We start from the raw sequence: 19,227 nt of genomic DNA on the forward strand, positions 1-19,227 counted from the left end.
CACGAGTGAGTTGTCTCTCCCCTGAGCTGGTATGCTGGGGTTGCAGTGCTGCATGTGTGCTGCCTACATCGCTGTCTGCAGCGCAAGTTTGCGGCCTTTCGGCATCGCTGGTGGCGGAAGCCAGCTCCCATCCCCGTCCTGCAGCCGTTCCGCTGCCTTGGGGTCCCGGGCAGGTTCCGAGCCCCGGCGGTGTGCCCGGGGGAGCCCGGCCCTGCGGCTGCAAGGAGCGGGGGATGGCGGTAGGGGGTCACCGTGCCTCGGGGCCAGGCCCTGGCAGAGAACGGCGCGGCTGCGCTGGGGACGGGCAGGGGCAGCGGCGGGACACGGCGGGGAGCGCCCTGCTCGGGGCACGGGGGCGGCTCCCGCCCGGCTCCGCCGCGCCGCCCGGCCCCAGGCTGGGGACGACCCTCGGCCAGGGACGCGTGTCCGCCTGTCCCCGGCGAGAGCCGGGCAGGGGGAGGCGGGGCGGGGGTCTGCCCGCGGAGCAGGGGCAGGGCAGGGCAGCGGTCCGCGGCGGAGGTGAGTCCGAGCCGAGCGGGCGCCCCGCCTGCCCGGAGGGGCGGGGGGTCGGGGCAGCCCCCCCCGCGCCGGGGCTGCGGGCGGAGGCAGCGGCGGTGGCGGCCCCCGGCAGCTCCTCCCCCGCCCGAGTTACAACCGGTTCGTGCCGGCCGCGGCCCGCCCGCCGCGCCGCGATGCGGGGCTGCCCCGGCTCCCCGGGGGCGGCTCCGGGCCCCCGCCCCACGGGCCGCCCGCCCGCAGGTAACGGGGCCGGGGCCCCCGGGGGGACCCGCGCTTCGGGGGCGGGGGGCACGGGCGAGGGGGGCGGGGGGCGGCCGGACGGAGCCCCCGCGGAGGCCGCTGCCCCCCGGTTCGGCCCGGCCCCGCTCTGCGGCGGGAGCTGCCCCGGGGGCTGGGGCGGCAGGGCCGGGCCGGGGTTCCGGAGGGGTGCTCTGCGCGGTCTCCGGAAAGAGGCTTCGGGAAAAGGAGCAGGAGCGGATCGTGCCGCCGACCCGGGGCGAGCGCATCCCTTGCGATGCCCCTCGACGACCACTCCCCAGTGTTGGCTGTGGTGCCTCCTGGTGTGCCCCGTTGGCATCCGGTGGGCACTGCGCGGTTTGCGACATCAGCACCTGCCGCGGGCACATGTCAGCGGGCGCCCGTCACCATCGGTGTGTGCCCAATTGCGGGAGCCCACCAGCCTCCGTGTGTGCCCATTGCGGGCTCCCCGTGGCACCTCGGAGGCTGCGGCTGCCCCGGAGCGGGGCACCGTGGCTTGGACCGTGTGTGGCATCGGGACGGCGAGGACGACCTTCAGTCCCCTCCTGATGCGCGTCACTGCGCGGATGAGCGCTTCCCGTCGAAACTGGCCTGGAGGTGGAAGGCGTCAATGTGTAACGCGGGGCTGTGGGCTGTCCCCCGAGGGCGTGGGGAGAGACGAGGCGAGCCGGGGGCTATAAGAGGCCATCCATCCCCACGGAGCCTCTGGCCAAGGGACACGGACGGACCGAGGGAACAGATGCCGAAGGGAACCCTCGCAGGTTGTGATGGTTAAGGCGGCACACATCGTGCTCTCGTTTTGCAGAGGAGACTCTGGTAAATTACGTTGGCTGGTGTTTTCTAGCAGCTCCGGCTCACATCTGCCTGCATGGATGCGTGCTAGTGTCCGACAGACGCTAAAGTTGTACTTTTGTTGGGGTGGGTGGGGGGTCCATCTGCTCTGGAGCAGTGAGGCTCTGGAAACAGGTAGGACTGGTTCTGCTGAGCTGACAGATTTGTACAAAGCTGACTGGTTTATGTGCTGCCCCACTGATGCTTCTTAATGTAAACTAATTTTGCACAGTAGAAAAACATTATTGTGTTGTTTGTAAGTTTTGTTCTGGTGTTTTGTTTTAAATTTCACACTTCTGTCATCCATCAGAAATAGAAGGAAACGTTGATACTGACAGCTCTCTTGTTTGACTGACAGAAGGGCAAGTAGAGAAATGTGAGAAGTACACAGACCTGAATATTGAGAACTATAAATACGTATATATTCTGTGCCATACAGGAAGCTACTGTAGTTAGAACATTGGTTAAAATCTGATGTCATGGAAGTACAGATGAATCTTTCAGTGAATTTAATATAGTGCTTATGCTGTTGCATCAGTGCACGTGCAGGTGTTTGGATACGACGGGTATGTTAAAAGCAAGTATAATGCACCAGTCTCACACTCTAGGTGTTACTTGCAAGCTAAGGGCAGCAGAAATTTCAGATGATAATTGCAAGAACTTGCCTGAAAAATAAATAGAAATTTACAAGAAATCTGATTCAGCTTAAAATGAGGGATGCTACTTTTCTGGCTGGTACCATTCTCGATTTGCAGCAGTGCCTTGCAAAACTTGACTAGTCCAGTGTTAATCATGCAGTGTTTCTGCTGACATCAGCTTTCTTTGCAGCCATATGGTGTTCACAGAAAGCAACACATTTCCCTGGGCTCCAGCTGCACAAAAAACTGGAAACAATCACATCGCTACTGTCTTTCTCAAGATTCCCTTTGCCACAGATTAATACAAGTTGTTGTGCTGAGGGCTAATGTTTCAGTGGTACTCATGTTCTTTTTTTGTGCTCATCTGTCATCTTTAAGCCAAATTCTAAGATTTATAGGAAGGGAGCTCAGTATTGTGATAATAGTGCTTGGAGCAAAGCAAATCGCTGCAGCCAGACACTTCTCTCTTTCCACATTGACACTGTTGTTCAGTTTGTTCTCTAGGGTTTCTTTTTGTTGTGGTTGGTAAAGGCTTTCATCAAGCAGCTCTCTTCCTCTGATTCTTATTCGCAGTGAGTACAACTCACTGAAAAGCTTTTTCTCACCAGATTTCTAGTTACTGTTCAATTCTTTATGCTTCATGTCTATTTTTCAGTATTTTTAATTTAATTTGGCTTCCTGGAACAATATCTCTAGGCTTAGTGAACAGGAAGGTTTGTGAAACTGTTCCCACCTGAATCCTGAATCTTAGATGGTTGTTTATCTGTTACCAGGATCAGCCAAGTCTTCCTGGATGGTTCTGAGAAAAAAACCCCAAAACTATTGACTCCCCTCACTCCCTTCTGTGTGGGCTTCTGCTTCTTCATTTTTGGTGTCCACATTTATCTTTAGAGTTTGTGTCCTCCTTCTATGGAGACAGAGAATAGTAAAAGGTGCTTTGAATCCTTCCCAAGTGGATGCACAGATTTGATGTTCATGCAAGTGAAGGTTTAATTCTCACTATCAGTTCTTTTCCCTGCTACTGAGATATTACAGTACAACTTGCCACTTTGAGAAGCATTAAATAATGTGCCAATAGGAAGTGGATTGATATCCATGGTACCAGCAGTGGCTTGGTTGTCCAGGTCATCTCTAGCTATCATAGCAGAGGGCTCTGGGGAACAGGCTCCCCATGCAGGTCTGGCAGCTCCCTGGTCTCTGTGGCCTTGAGCCTTCAGGGCTCTTAGAATGTGTCTCAGTCTAAGTATCAGGCACATAGCAGTATGAGGTTAAGGAATAACCTGGAAAAACAGGAAGGGAAGGAAAGGGAGGAGAAGGGAAGGGAAAGTCAGATCATTAAAAACAGACATTGGGATTTTATAGATCTGTTATTCCTCTGAGGATGATTTCTGAGGGGGGAAATGATGGTGGTTTTTGCTTGACATTTGTGGACTGTAAATGGCTTGGAACATTCAGAGAGTAGAGATGGTTTTGACACCTAAAGTTTAGCTATTCGGCTAAAAGGTGCAAAAGAGATCTGTGATGCAAAATAGGAGTTGTCCAGATGTAGGAGGTCAGCACTTTTACTGCTGTAAATTTGATGCAGTTGGTTAAATTAAATTATACTGTGCAGCATTGCAGCAGGTGACAAACTAATCCAGAGGTTTATAGTATTTCAATTAGAAGAGACTACGTGATCTAAGACTACAAAAACTCTTTTCCTCTCCTGCCCAGTCCTTTCTTCCTTCCCATCAAATGTTTAGAATAGCAGAACTGAACTCAAGGGTTGTCTTCGTGCCAAATTTTAGGGCATTGATATAATGGAGATCAATATTACAGCTAAAATGTGTTTGTTTTCTAAAGTTTACTTGTTAAACAAATATGAGTTGGGGCTATTCACTGTCTGCCTCCAGTATTGTAGAATTTTTCTGAAAGCTTCCTCACTTTGTCTCATTGTCTGCTTTTAAAGCTGTTACTTATTTGCACTATGTTATCCTCTAGGCAGGGACAAAACAAACCAAGTGATAATTACTTAATGCATGGAGAGATGCATAGGTGAGCTCTTGGGGACTGCATTCAAATAACTCAAATTTTTCATGTAGGAATATGGGGATCCCATTTTGTGTAAAGGATATTATAGGAAAGTGCCTATGACTTGTGTCTATCCCAGCTGCCACCCTTGCATCTCGCAGGATCAAGGGACACTCAACAGGCATTGGAGTGAGGAAGTCAGAGCTGAAACAAGTAACTTTGTAACAATTGTAACTGGAATGTTGTATCTTCAAGGACAGTCAGTATATTAGCCTTGTAAATCACTCCCAAAGGACCCAGGATGTCAAAATGTATTTTACGTTGGTAGGCGATGTTTTTGCTATTTGAGGGTTCAAGGCTGCTGTCAGATGTTAATTAATTGCAGGGGATCAGTACTTCTCCACTGAGATAACTTGTTTGCTTCTGAAGTTCCCCTGAGAAGATTTTAAAAAGGAGAAATTTCAAGTGAAGCCACCATTTTTTCAGAGTTGTGTTAACTGTTGCAGTGATACATTGGCTGAAAACTTGCTTTGTTCTTTTTCTGCAGGTAGTTGTCACATGAAGGTACATTTATAGGAAATTGACTCATCATCTGTGAGTATCTACCCTCAAAGTAACATTTTAGTGTATCTGTAAACTAGAACTCCCCTTTTTTGTGTCTCTATACAATTCCTCAAAATTTTATACTACGGTGTTTTTGTTAAATTTTCCATGTAAATTCTTAAAAATTGCCCAAGAAAAGGGTGTGAGGAACTCAAATGGGAATTTCTGTTATTGTCTCCTTTTTTCCCCTGTTGCTTTCATAAAGCAGTAATTTTTTTTTTCCATTTCCTCTCGGTTCCTAAATCAAAAAGGCAGTGCAATGCATTTATTTTTCTGCTTTGCCTCTTGGGAGTCTCCCAGAGCAGAGCTGTTACTGCAGCAGTCTTAGTGCTTAAGCTTCAGTGTGGAGATGGTCCTTGAGAATATTTCATGAAGAGAACAGGGTAAGATCTTGCCTCTTTCTATCTTCCAGGGTGAAGGAAATAAAACTATTTAGAATCATATATTGAGTTAGTGGCAGAGCCAGGAGCAGAGCATGTGTTTTGTGATCATCACTTGGGCAGATTGCACCCTGTAGAGAGGGAGGGGAGGCTGGTTGTGTGCACAGTGAGACTCCAAAGCAATGTAGCCTGGAAAACCTCTAAATTTGCTAAATTTTATAAGTATTTATAAGTATTGATCACATGCTAGTTTTGAGAAGATTTGAGGGAGGTGGGTTACTTAAAGCCATAGACACAGGTGATGGATTGTGCCATGCAAAAGAGCAAGGTGGTATTTCTGGAGTCCAGGAAGTGATTGCCAGTTTGGGGAAGGTTGATGTATGCCAACTGCACAGAGTGCAGACACTCTAACAGGTTATAGCAGATTTTTGTGTGCATGTTTGCTGCTGTCGTGTCTTGGCATATAAGCCACACCTGTACGCAGTCTTAGAGCTCACTTCACTAAATATATTAGAAGTGATTTTTGGATGCAGCGCTCTACACATAGTTTTGTTGACAGAGCAGAGTACTTAACTGTTACTACTGCCAAAATGTCAGTTTTCCTCTTGATCTGCCCCTCCCAGAGTACACTATCGTGTGGCAAACACGAAATAAATGGCAAGACACTGTGCTGAGGAGGGAACTGAGTAGAGATTTTTTGCTCCTTTCTTGATATTCATGGTTTTAACAGCAGAGGACTATGGAGCTCTCTTGTTGAACCGTGGCAGTTATTATTGCCTGAAGTTTTCACAAAGCCTGTTTGGCACTCAGCAAATTAAATGCTTTTCTGTCATACAGTGCTGGTATATGTACAAATTATTATGCTTTGGGTGCTGTCTTTCTGTTAGATAGCAGAGGTGCAAGTATGGCAGCTCCAGTTTCATTGCCTGTGTGCTGTGCTGCAGCTGTTCAAGAAGAATGGCTGAAGCCAGCCTCTGCCTGGATGTGCCCTTCTCTGCACAGCTCCCTTGTGTTCGCAGCCTGTGGTCAGTCACGTTTCTAACGCTCTGCTCTGTTTGGGTTTTGTTTGCACAGGTGCTGCCTCTGCCTCTGCACCCAGCGGACAAGATGGTATTTCGGAAGCCACCAGATGGTGGCTGGGGCTGGGTGATTGTTGTAGTTTCCTTCTTCACCCAGTTCCTGTGTTATGGATCACCGCTGGCGGTGGGAGTCTTGTATTTAGAATGGCTGGATGCTTTTGGAGAAGGGAAAGGCAAGACTGCTTGGGTTGGATCGCTAGCAAATGGAATTGGATTGCTTGCCAGTAAGTGCAGAAGTAGTATCTATCTTAAACTGAAACGTTTCCAATTGATGCTTTCATCTGTGTGTGCTCTTGGAGTTGCATCAAAGATAGCTGCAAATGAGGGTGCTGCATTTTTGTTTTAGGTCAAGATGGGTAAGAAGATTACATTTATAGTTTCACTATGCATAAACCAGAGCAATATAATGATAAAAGAGCAATGAAAATATTCCCTTTAGAAAATTCAAAATGATTGTATTTGAATAAGCTAGGAAAGCCACACTCTGGGAAGCTGAACATAATTTTGTTGATGCAATTTTTTTTTTTTTAAATGAGACTTCAAGATTAACATTTACATTATTGTCTTAAAATCAGAGCAAACTGTTAGCCTGAAATGTTCAAGTGCTTTATGGAAAAAAGTCAATAAACCAGTTACTAATTTTTCAGCTCTAGCAATAAATCTACCAGTGAGAGTGGGTGAGGGCTCCTTTGCATTCTCTATTTGAGAAAAAACTCCCTTTGAAGGCTGGAAAGTTATGGGTAACTAGCATTAAATAAAGCAACTTTACTGGATGCTTTTCTTTAGCAAGACATTGTCACTTGCAGAGTAACAGCAAAGTTTTAGGAAAATAAAACCTCACCTTGACATTTCCTAGGTTGTTGTTTTAATATCAGGCACGTGTATTTACTGGGTCACATTGCTAACTTCTGTTTTTCAAAGATTTATCACAGGAACTATTATCTATTTGTTGGATCTGGAAAAAAAATGTTTGTCAGCATGGCAGCTGCTACAGGCAAAAACAATAATGTGGTTTAATGGACAAAGCGCAGCTCAGGTTCCTGAGGAAACTCTCCTCAAAAGAAAGTTGATGTTCCAATAGCAATACAGACCCGAATAAAGAATACTGCTTTGTATGGCCCTGGAATTGATCAAATACTGGTGTCACACCTGTGTTAGGGTTTTTAATCACTGGGCAGAAAAGAAATGGGCAAAGGCAGGTGGATCACTAGCCACAAGAAGACTGTATTCAGTGTCAGGATGTAAGTGGATAAAGGACTATCAATTGCTCTTCCATCATGCTTTTTTATTTTTCTGTTATGGGTATTGACACCTGCTATAAGTTTATCAAGAGCTAAATAAACTTGAATGAAAGAGTGAAGTGGGAGGAAAATAAGGATAAGCAAGGTAATTACTGAAGGAAAAACTAGGCAGAAGGAAATTTCAAGAGAACTTGTAGGAGACCAGAAGTCTCTGGCTCTGTTAAGAGTCTCAGACCCCTTTCCTTTATGTCAACACCATGCTAGTTTCCAGATTTTAGTGCTGTCTTGCTACTGTGAGCAATTCTCAGCAGTGTGCTTTGTAGCTGTGCTGGTTTTGGCTGGGGTAGAGTTCATTTTCTTCTCAGTGGCAGTGTTTTGGATATGTGCTGAATAGAGAATTGACATATGTAGAGATGTTTTTCTTACTAGTGAGCAGGGCTAACAGAGCCAAAGTCTTTCCTGCTGTTCCTGCTGCCAGGCTGGTGAGGAGACTGGGGGGGGTACACAGGACATCAGGAAGAGAAACACCCAGGACAAGTCACCCCAAGAGACCAAAAGGATGGTCATGTTGCATGCTCAGTATATAAACAGGGGGGAGAAGGAGGAAGGGAGGGAAATCTTCTGAGAGATGGCATTTGTTTTCCCAAGTCACATGTGACAGGGCCCTGCTCTCCTGGAGATGGCTGAACACCTGCCCTGCCATGGGGAGCAGTGAATGAATTCCCTGGTTTGCTTTGCCTGCATGCAAAGTGTGCTTTGCTTTCCCTATTAAACTGCTTTTATGTCAACCCAGGAGTTTTCCAGCTTCTACCCTTCTGAGTTTTCCCATTCCTGCTGGTGGGGAGGTGAGATAGTGGCTGCATAGGCTTGTTTATGGCTGGGGTTAAACCATGACAGCAGCAAATGGAAAGTCCTGTGATGAATAATACAAATCAAAGGGACTTTTGTGACTGATTTTGATATGGAATGATTAAATGATGGTTTGACAGGTTAGGAGGAATGCTGTCTGTCCATGTGATTCTATTCTTTCAGTTTGGTATTTAGGAGCTTAATAATCATTCCTACCTTTTATGCCTTCAAAAGAAAGTACAGGAAGGGTCTTTTAATTACATTGGTGTTATCAGAGTTGACTGAAGACAAATCCTGAAATGAAAGATCCCACTGTTTGTCAAGCTGGGATCTGACCCTAATGATAAATCTACTAAATTTCCTCCTTAAAGGTATGCAATGTTATGATACAAGTTGTTTAGTTTTAGTTTTCAGCTGATAAACAACATTATCTTTAAATGTTATATTTTTAAGTGACCCTTGATTAGTGTGATGGATGTCTAGAGAATGTAATCAAATTACTTCTAATTTTTTCTTTAAAGCCTGTAACTTGATACAGTCTTTTAGCCAAGATACCCACATTTTTAATTAAAGCTCTACTGGAGAGCCATTAAAGCTCTTCTGTGAGCTTTCCTGAGCTTCACCTTTCTGAAGCTGTAGATGCCAGTCTGGAAAAGGAATGACAATTATGGTAGATTAGCAGACAAAGACAGGAAATAAATCAGTGTCCATTTTCTTTGGAAGACTTTTCTCATTGATAGCACTGGCAATCATATTCACCAGCTTCCGTAACAGAGAAAGTTAGGGCTAGTGACTCTGCTGTATTAGTACTGTAATTTCACCAAACCCAGGAAGAAGTGTATTGCATCTGGCACAGAAAAAGTTCCTCTGTTCTCTCCCCTTCCCTGTGTTCTGTGGTCTGAAACATTTTTTTAAGCAGCTGATGCTGGTGAGCACTTTCATGTTTTCTGCATTGGTATCCTTTCTAAAATGTTTACTTCTGACTTATGTGAGAGCTAAACTTAGACTGGAGACATAGAAACCCAGTACAGCACCTTGTTTATCTGGATCCATTTCCTGGGCACCTGGTGTTCGATTTCTGTCCTTTTGCTCGCAGCACAGAAAGTGTTGCTAAGGCCAGTGTCCCGCCTGAGCTGGACTGTTCACCTCATCAGCTGGAAAGGGAACAGGGCAGGGATCTGGCTGAGCTCTTCCTCACAGGATGACTTGGGTTGTGACTTTCTCTGATGAAACTTTACAGAGCAGTAGAAGAAATGTGCCTAGAAAAGTGAAAGACAAGCATTAGTGTTATTGTAGAGGGCAGAGGTGAGAGCTCCTCTGCAGAATTAGGTGTTACAGTATTGGTCAGGCTATGGCAGTTGTGGCACATGGCTCCAGGGCTTATTTGACAGGAAGAAATTGAAAAAGCTTGGTAGGTTTCCCTTACTAAAACAGGTCAGAGAAGGATATTTATATATATTCTTGAACATCATGTGTTTCTTCTGCACCAAGTGTTCTTAATTTTGCATCCATTTGGAGCCTGAAATTAAATTTGATCCATGTTACACTTGTTAAAAGCAAAACAAAGACTTGGCGCCTGTAATTGGCACCACAGCTGTTTATATTAAGAGTTGACTTCACAGTCCTTGGCATAGGAGAAGACACCAGCCATGTCTCCATTCCTACTTCCTTTCATTAGTGGAGAGAACAAAAGGAGGATTCTCTCTTGAAAGGCACGCCTTGATAATTTGATGGAATGTTTCTGCTGATCTGAGGCATTCAGTGCTAGATGTTTAAAAAGCTTAATTTTGTGTTTTCAAGCAAGTTTTACTACTCTATAACTGCTTTTTCATCATCTACATATTTTTGGACAGAAACCTCACACAGACATTACTTCCACTTCCACACATACAACTTCCACTGTAAAGTATGGAAGCTGTAAATAGCTTGTGCACAGGGGAGAAGGTGTCCCCAAGATTCCTCTGAAAACAAGCCCAGTTCATATAACAACTTCTTTTTAGAAGGGAACTGTCTTTCCAATCAGTTGGGAGTGGGTTGCTGCCCAGTATGAAAAGCTTTTTTCTGATCTATATTCATATCCAAAGTACAGGCATTTGAAGGACATTATATTTATTATAACCAGGTTTTAGAAATGCACTTAGTACACAAAAAATATTCTTGTATTCTGGCCAGTGGATTTTACATGCAGTTCATGCCCATTTTTCCTACTCTACAGTTTCAACAGGCTCGGACAGATGCCCAGGTAGGGTGGGTCAGATTAATGCTGGTGATAAGAAAAATAACTCAGTTGTCCAATATAGTTTGTCTAGGAAAAGGTTTTGTGTATGAGGTGAAGGAGGAAGAACCCTTGAGCTTAGTGACTGGAGGGAGGGAGTGTTGTTTTGCAGGATTTTTTCACTTTATATGAAAATATTGAGGGAGAAAGTTTTAGTTCTTGATATCCATAAAACAAAACAGCTTTGTACTTGTCAGGAGGTCAGCACATTTCTGTAGGTTTAAGTTCCTGAGTGCAGCAGGTGGCTTGTTTTCATGTCTCAGGAAAGACTCACTGACACATCCAGGTCTCACTGAGGGTAAAGTATTTAATTCAAAATAATCTTAATAAAAATACCAATGTACAAATGATCCCGCCTAGGTGTTCTTCTTCTTTGATCTCTCTGTATGAAGATCTCCTGTGAAAACCAATCTTCCTTCTGCTGCTGCTTCCCATTTTGTCTGGAGATCTTGTTGACTGCTCCCCTGATAATTGTGTTGCTGACTGCGAGCCATGACAGGTTGTGTGCAGAGGAGCAGTGTCTGTTGCTGTGCTGAATCTTTCTTCCTAGAGTTAGCTGTCATTCCAATAAACTGAGCTGCTGTCTTTTTTTGATTGAGTTTGGTCTAGTTTTAAGATACATCATTTGGAAAGGAAAAAGCCCTAGGGATTTTATTTGTAAAAGAGGTAAATATTTATCAATGTCATAAAATATTGTACTGATTCCAGTGCTAACCCCTGGAGCTGCTGGCAAACTGAACAAAATGATGGCTTAAAAGCTAATTTTCATGCTTATTATTGAAGATTGCCACTGGGTTTTTTTTATGTTGTTCATATTATGGTGAGAGTCAGCTAATGAAAACCCTTATGCTGCCTGAAGATCTGTTTCCTGTATGTGGCTGTATGCAGACTCCTGCATTCTTCAGAATGCCCACTTTCAGCAAAATTCACAGGGCAGGTCTCAGTCCCACTCTGTGAAAGCTGGATTTTTACTAGAATTTACTGCCTTGAACCCATTGTGCTTCAGATATCTGTAAAGAATAACAAGTTTGTGTGCAGTCAACTCCTGTGCAAATACCATGGAAATAACTGAAGGTGCTGTGCCTTGTGGGAAAAAAATTCCAGTGCCAGGAAACAGAGAAAGGGAAGCAGTGCAAGGAGGCAGGAAAGGACAAAGATGCTGGCTGTCAGGGGAATTTTCTTTTGTGACTCATTTTCTAACAGTGCGAAAGTCGTGCCTAGTGTGAAGATGGAGCTGTTTTTCTGCTCAACTCAGAGACCTATAATAACTATATTTGTGCTTACACTGGCGCTCCTTCTTATAAACAGGGCTGTTGCTGAGTTGCCAGATGTCTTGCTGTGTGAGATATTAGATTAATACTGAGCTTACTGGAACAGGTTCTTCAGTTTTGTGCAGGTTGTTTTTCATGTTAGAGTGAAAAGATCTCTTTGCACTCCTTGTTCTCCGTTGGGATTTTCTAAGTGGGAGAAGCTAGAAGAGCATCTCGTTGGGCCTTGTCAGGGATGCTTTTGGTCATGTTCCAGTGGAGATGTCCTTGTCAGGTTATGAAGTCACATCTTTCAGCTCTGTGTCTCTCTTGTTCTGGCTTGGGGTCAGAGAGTCCAGTTCACCTCGGATGCTTTAGTGGGGGTCAGTGATGTCTGTACTAGCACCACCACCCCAGACTGGACAGAGACCATCTGAAAACAACTGTGTCAAAATATAGACAGCAGGTGGAAGGGAAATGCTGTTTGTTGTAGCAAGGTAGTAGGTCAGAAACAAAGAATAGAAAGAATGCACATTCCTCTGTTTAATTGAATTATGTTAACACTACCTTTGGTTCTTTTAGTGTAGAAGAATTCTTTATATAATACAGAGTCGATCCTTTGTTCATTTTTAAATCCCGTGGTTTTAGGAAACATACCAATCTTAATTTGCCAATTCTAGTAATTAATTCAAAGAATCAGCAACAATCTAATGCTCTCAGCTTTTGTTCTCAGCATGTTACTCTGCCCAGGTTATGCTGGCCAGCTTTCATTCCCACAGCGTGCTGACTCTTGAGAAGCAGCAAGTGCTTAGATCTTCCTTTTTCATTGCTTCCAAAATCCAATTAAACCTTTCTTTCCTGGAATATTTTCTTGATTCCTCTGTAACTCTGACTCTTTGCCTGGATAAGCCCCAGCTCAGACTCACCCCCCTTCGTGTTCCCTGGGCAGATAGTTCTAATGTAGGGCAGAAGTTCTGGCCTGCCTTGTCTTTGAGGATCATTTCACCTGCTGACGAATCTCTGCTCCTGCCTGCCAGAACTGCTTGTCCCGTGGCCGGCAACCACAGGAAAACCTTGCCTACATTCCCAGCTGCTTGCTCCTGTCTACAAACCTAGGCAAGCACCATCCTCAGGCTCCAACTGTTTACCTCGTATCACCTTTTTGGGCTCACCTCCCATCTGCTGGGAATCTCAGTTACATGAGTCAGGGAGCACTAACCTTGACAAATGGCAGACTCCAAAATTACTGCTTTTGCAGATCGAATTGACCACGGCGTGTGCGTGTGTATCACTTCAAATGAGATGTAAGTGTTGTGAGGTGGTTTTGTTTGTATTAAATAATGACATTCATCTGTGTATCTAACTTCTAGTCTCAGAGTTGCTGAGTTTAGAAATGGGGCTAATATCTAAGTTTACGTATGAAGGTTTGAAACTGCAGGGTTTCAGTTAAGTTGTCTTTGCAAGCCAAGTCCCTCGCTGGCTGATTATTTATGCAAGGCACCAAGCTTGCACACTACTTTAGACTAGAAGGTGTATTCCAGGTCACACAACTGAAAATAAGTGCTCGTTCTACGATTTCTGTGGGGAGAGAACTGGCTGAGTATTCTGCCTCACTTTGTTCTTGCTTTGAAGAACTAAGAGAACTAAGAACTGAGAAATATTGGGGAGTAACCCCTCATGAACCTGAATGTTGGTCTGACTGCTCCTACTAAGTGACTTTTCTGTAGTTTTACAGGAGAAGTGGAGATAGGTAGTAAAGGGTTCTTTGGTAGGACACCTGACTAGCGCATTTTTAACTCCTTCGAAAATCAGGGAAGAGTGGTGTTTGTCCTTGTCTGGTATACCAGGAGATATTCCCTCTGTGTAAGCACCAGGTGGCATTCTTACTGTAACTATATCCCAAGTTACTGTTTTTCCTATTTCACTCTTATAAATTGCATATCAAGATGAATACAGATACTGGATTTATGAAACACAGTTTTTGTGCTCTGTCAAAAAATACCTGCATGCTTAAGGCCAGGCTGATGATCTACCTTGGCTTCATGTCTCAAGATTAAGATTCTTTTCAGAACCTTTGTACACCTTGGTTGTGTGGTGACAGTGTTACAGTCCAGTATGTTTTGTATCTTCCTATGTGTAAGGAACATTTCACTTGCTCTTTCTCTCCCAGGCCAAGGGCCCTTTCATGGCCTTAGTGTCCAGTTTCTTCTTGAGAAAAATTTTGCAAGGCTGACCTTTAATATTTTTATAACTGACTGCTTTAAAGAACCCTGTGAATATGAGTACTCTGAATCATTATCTAATATAATTATACATATAAATAGTTGTAATAAGAAACATTTCCACAGATGGATATGATTGGTATTTTTTTTAAGTTCTTCCTGGTGCTGGTGTTTACTAGGAATGTTTTTCCTGTTTTTTCCCCTCTAGGTCCTGTCTGCAGTGTATGTGTATCATCTTTTGGAGCAAGACCAGTAGCTATCTTCAGTGGCTTTATGGTGGCTGGGGGCCTCATGATGAGCAGTTTTGCACCTAACATATACTTCCTATATGTTTCATACGGGATAGTTGTTGGTAAGAAGCACCTTCCCTTAATTTGAGACTTAGTCTAGATTATTTTGAGTCTTGGTTTATGAATACAAAATGGAAAACTGATTGACAGAGGCAGTGGTAGTCTGGGACTTGATTTATCGAGGAATACTTTACTTTTGGGCAGGGAGGGATGTTGCACAGGCTGGCTGCTACCATGTGTTAAAAGATAAAAACAGTGTAAATGTTCATGAGGGTTTGAAAACGATTTGTCCTCTGTTGACACCATTGTTAGAGATTGAGAAACTGAGGTTTTACTGGAATTGAACAGGTCTTCTGCTGGCATGAAATCCCAATCTTAAAGGAGTAATATCTAATCTGGATTTTTGTCACATCCTCATTCTAATTTGATAAATTAGAGATCATTAGGGAGCAATGTTGTTCTCCACATAACCTGACTGAACATAAAATGCTGTGCTAGAGGCATGAAAATGCTGTTCTGGCAGGTGATGACCTGCCCCTCTGTGCTGCTATGGGTGGCTTATCAAATTAACTGTGTCAGGCACAGTTGGGCACCTCGCTGGCCAGCGGGGCCCTGGCGTCGTGCTGGCCGGGCACAGTGCCATGGGGAGGCAGCTCTGCCCAGCTCTGGGGCCAGCCCTGGGCTCAGAGCCCTGTATCCCTTCCACAGAGCACAGAACTTGGCTGGGGAGCTGCTCAAACCCAGCCTGCTCCACCCAGGCTCAGCAGCCAGGGATGGTCAGGGGAAGGGAGGTGGGACTGTGCAGGCAGCCTGACTGCCCTGTGCTGAGCCAGAGTCAAAAGGTACCTCAGTAACCAGGGCACACTATGGCAACACCTTCGGGGTAACAAAGAGGCATTAATTTCCTAGAGGATGTAGTATGTTTTATATCTCTTTTTATCCAGGTCTTGGATGTGGCCTTTTGTACACTGCAACAGTTACCATCACGTGCCAGTATTTTGACAAACGCAGAGGCCTTGCACTTGGTCTGATTTCAACAGGTAGGACTTTTAATTGTCATTCTCTCCAGCTTTTCAACTCTGAAACAACCACCATTACCCTGGCAATAAAAAACAGAAGGTTATGTTTTTCTCAGTTACTTCTCAGTAACTTAAGAAAGTTACTACTTTCTTAAATCAAAATATCAGTAGCAATGAAGAGAAAAACTCAGGCTTCAGATAAAATAGTAACTACACTTGCATGTTTATGCTATAGGTGATCAATATGGATGAGGAAAGGATATTCAGTGAAGTGAAAGAAGACTCACGTAGTTTGGGCTGTGTGCCATGGATAATGAGGGGAAACATTTCATAGAGTCCTCTTTTTCTCTTTATTCTTACCCAGGATCAGAGGCAAGAAAGAGATTGGAGATGCAGGGTATAAATGCTGCATCACCACTACCTCACATTAGCTGTACCTTTACACTTTTTAATGGCCCAAGGAGGAACCAACAGATGGCTGTTGTCCCATGCCTTGCTTTCTGTGTGCCGTGGAGTGTCTGCTCTGACCTCTTTACTTGAGTATGTCACTGAGGAGATGCAGGATTAGTACAGCCAGTGTTGTGAGATACTAATACCACATCCACACAAGCTGAGTAAAGAGGAGCTTCTGCAGATATGTTTCTTGGGATCATTTTCAGTGGTTTTGTTTTGGATTCCATGTAGGTTGCCTTAAAGCTTGATCTTATTGTGCCCTGGTTAATTTTAGTACCTGGAAGGCAAAACAGGCATGGATTTTCTGATTGATTTTTCCTGTGTTTAGCACCAAAGTATATAAATGGCTTGAATATAACCTAGAGACAATCTTCAGTAAATAATTTTAAAGTTTGTCATTAAATTGACTTGAAAACCAAAGATCTGTGTTTGTGAGAGGACATCCACTAGTTAAAATGGATAAGCGCTCACTTCAACCAAGAGCCTTTTCTTTAAATTGCTGGGATTGCATTACACGCTTGTGTTCATAGTAATTTCTCACTCTTCAGTGTTTTCTTCTGAATGGCCAAATTTCTCAAATGCATGCTTGGTCCTGTAGAGCTTCAGAAATGCCTTTGGAGTAAACTCCTACCAGGCAAACCCTGTTCCTTAAACACCTGGCATTCAAGGGCTGCTTTTAGGAGGCGTGTTGAGGTGAACTCCTGGTCTGTTTGTGCCTGGGAGGAGGAAGGTGGCAGCAAAGAGAAGAAAGGGCAAAATGTTAGAGTGGGAAATTCTAGCTGTGCTAACTGGAAATGGTACCTGAAGGGATACATGTATATGAGTGAAGGGCAGAAGGGTGGCTTAATAGTTCTTTGATGTTTTTAATCAAATATGGTATTGATCCTGCTTGTTTATAAAGTGTCTGCTAGTGTTATTTGTCACAAATTGTTCAGATATTTTGAGATATTTTTTTATTTAGTGGCTACTCAATAAAGAAACTGTAACTTCAGGAGGGCTGATGACTTACCAGTTCATCAAACATGGGAGAGTGGAGCACAAATGAATTACCATTCCTGTGGTAGTGTCTTCATAGCTGCCGAATTGTGGAATTTTGTTAGAGTTGAAGAATGGTCTTGGTTTAAATCAAACTTATTTTTCTTTTATAGGCTCAAGTGTTGGACTCTTTATATATGCAGCACTGCAAAGAGAGCTTATTGAGCTGTATGGACTGGATGGGTGTCTGCTAATAGTTGGTGCCTTGTCTCTAAATATATTAGCATGTGGCAGTCTAATGAGACCTTTGGAATCGTCCAGTTCTCCTCCTCCAGATAAAATGTGTGTAGACAAAGTCCCAGATCAATATTTTGTTTACCATGAAAAGACTGTTGAAGAAAACATTAGCATCCTTGAAAAGGGCTATATTGATGAAAAAAGTGTGAACAATGTGCCTGATTGCAAACAGGATAGCATTTTGAATAAGAATGTATTGAGCTCAATAAACGTAAATGAGAAAGACACTTATAAAAAGAAAGTTGTGGAACAGACAAACTTCTGCAAGCAACTCGCCAAAAGGAAGTGGCAGCTCTATTTGACCTACTGGAAGGAGACCGTGGTTCTTTTCAAGAACAAAGTATTTTCAGCTCTCTTTGTTGCTATCTTGCTCTTTGATATTGGTGGATTTCCTCCTTCTCTGCTCATGGAAGATGTAGCAAGAAGTGCAAACATTAGTGAGGATGACTATTATATGCCCCTTATTTCCATTATTGGCATTATGACAACTGTTGGCAAACTTATTTTAGGAATACTGGCAGATTTTAAGTGGGTTAACACTTTATATCTCTATGTAACTACCTTATTAATGACAGGAGTGGCCTTGTTTGCAATTCCATTTGCCAAAAGTTACCTTACATTAGCGATGCTTTCTGGGATTTTGGGTTTTCTGACTGGGAACTGGTCAATTTTTCCGTATGTAACAACAAAGACTGTGGGGATTGAGAAACTGACTCATGCCTATGGGATATTGATGTTCTTCGCTGGACTTGGAAATAGCCTTGGACCACCAATTGTAGGTAAGGGCAAGATGGAGAGTATAAATTGAACATGAGCTTGTCACAACTGGACAGAATGCTTTTGCATATAATGCAATAATAATAATAATAATAATGGAATGATGAAATCAAAATCTGCAGCAAAAAATAAAGGCTGTTTGGCTGATTGTGTTTGTAATACGGCTTTGAGGAAAAACACATTTTATGTCTAAGTGGTCAAACAATATTTTAGGTTTGGCCCATTTAATTTAATTTTATTTTGTTGTTGGAGGTTTTTCAATTTATATGTTGTTTCTCTACGTTATCAGTGCTGTGTTACATTTCACTGATGTGCTTCTCTTGTCCCCACCCTCAGGTTGGTTTTACGACTGGACGCAGGAGTACGATACTGCTTTCTATTTCAGTGGCTTTTGTGTCCTGCTGGGTGGATTTCTCCTGCTGTTGGCAGCGCTGCCCTGCTGGAATGCCTGCACCAATCAGAGCTCCAAATTGCCTCCAAATACTTACTCCTACAAAGTTGCATCTAACACTTAGGTGACAACTGGAAAACACTTTGCGCCTTTTTTTATTATATAGCAAAGTATTTTAGTAATTTTCCACTTATTTATGAAACCCACAAATCCTCTTTCCACTAGAAAAATTCCATTGTTGCTTGTTGTTCAGTTCCTTTTTCTTCTTTTATTTCTATTTTTTAATGCTGTTTTTAAAAACAGTCTGATTTTGTGTACTATGCACCATGTTTTCAGCCTTTGTCTACTGTAATTTCCTTTCACCCTTAAAGGGGATGTTCTGCTGTATTATCAGCTGTACATTTATTGTAAGGGGGGTTGGTATGGAGGGGTGAACACTTTGAAGCAAAAATGAAGGCCTGCTCTTTTATAGGAGAAGGCTGGCATTTCTTGCCACCTTCTATAGGTCTCAAAGTTGCACAATTAGGCTTTACAAAATAAGAATTTGCCTTATTAAAATGTAATACTATGGCAAGGCGTTTTTAACATCATGCTTAGACTTTCTTGTCTTTTTAAAGTTTCTCCAATTTATGATTAAGTGCCAATTGTGGGAGGGAAGAGGGGAAACAAAATCAACCTTGTGCTGCGTTGCATAACTGAAGTGAACATTGATGAAAGTAAAGATTCTTATTACCACTGCGACTAAGAACCATGTTTATAAATATTGCACATTTTGTGAAGCCTGTTTATAAAACTGAACCAAAACCTTTTAAACCAAGGAATAAATGTGATTGTTGAAACCTCAAAAGAAATGCTGACTTGGTTATGCAAGTT

The 19,227-nt window shown here is 43.5% G+C and overlaps 1 protein-coding gene across 5 annotated transcripts; it reads left to right on the top strand.

Annotated features, from left to right (window-relative positions):
- Positions 1 to 663: 663 nt before the first annotated feature.
- SLC16A9 (solute carrier family 16 member 9) lies at positions 664 to 19,089 on the top strand. 5 transcript variants are annotated; one of them, XM_058840886.1, is made up of 7 exons: positions 664 to 759; positions 4,804 to 4,850; positions 6,314 to 6,542; positions 14,361 to 14,504; positions 15,387 to 15,482; positions 17,063 to 17,965; positions 18,300 to 19,089. In XM_058840886.1, the coding sequence occupies exons 3-7, from the start codon at positions 6,347 to 6,349 to the stop codon at positions 18,476 to 18,478; spliced, it is 1,518 nt and encodes a 505-aa protein (XP_058696869.1). In that variant the 5' UTR covers positions 664 to 759; positions 4,804 to 4,850; positions 6,314 to 6,346; the 3' UTR covers positions 18,479 to 19,089. The 5 variants fall into 5 exon arrangements, with proteins under 5 accessions (XP_058696869.1, XP_058696872.1, XP_058696868.1 ...); XM_058840885.1 differs by lacking the exon at positions 664 to 759 and adding an exon at positions 948 to 1,593; XM_058840887.1 differs by lacking the exon at positions 664 to 759 and adding an exon at positions 948 to 1,538.
- The last annotated feature ends 138 nt before the right edge of the window (positions 19,090 to 19,227 follow it).

The sequence above is a fragment of the Poecile atricapillus genome, chromosome 6, assembly GCF_030490865.1.
Source record: "Poecile atricapillus isolate bPoeAtr1 chromosome 6, bPoeAtr1.hap1, whole genome shotgun sequence".
Classification (NCBI taxonomy): domain Eukaryota; kingdom Metazoa; phylum Chordata; class Aves; order Passeriformes; family Paridae; genus Poecile; species Poecile atricapillus.

Bases quoted from the DNA above. Each gene is read 5' to 3' on its own strand.
- SLC16A9 (XM_058840886.1), top strand. From the start codon at position 6,347: ATGGTATTTCGGAAGCCACCAGATGGTGGCTGGGGCTGGGTGATTGTT. The intron at 14,505-15,386 runs GTAAGAAGCACC...CTTTTTATCCAG, and splicing joins TTCATACGGGATAGTTGTTG to GTCTTGGATGTGGCCTTTTG. The intron at 17,966-18,299 runs GTAAGGGCAAGA...CCCCACCCTCAG, and splicing joins CCTTGGACCACCAATTGTAG to GTTGGTTTTACGACTGGACG.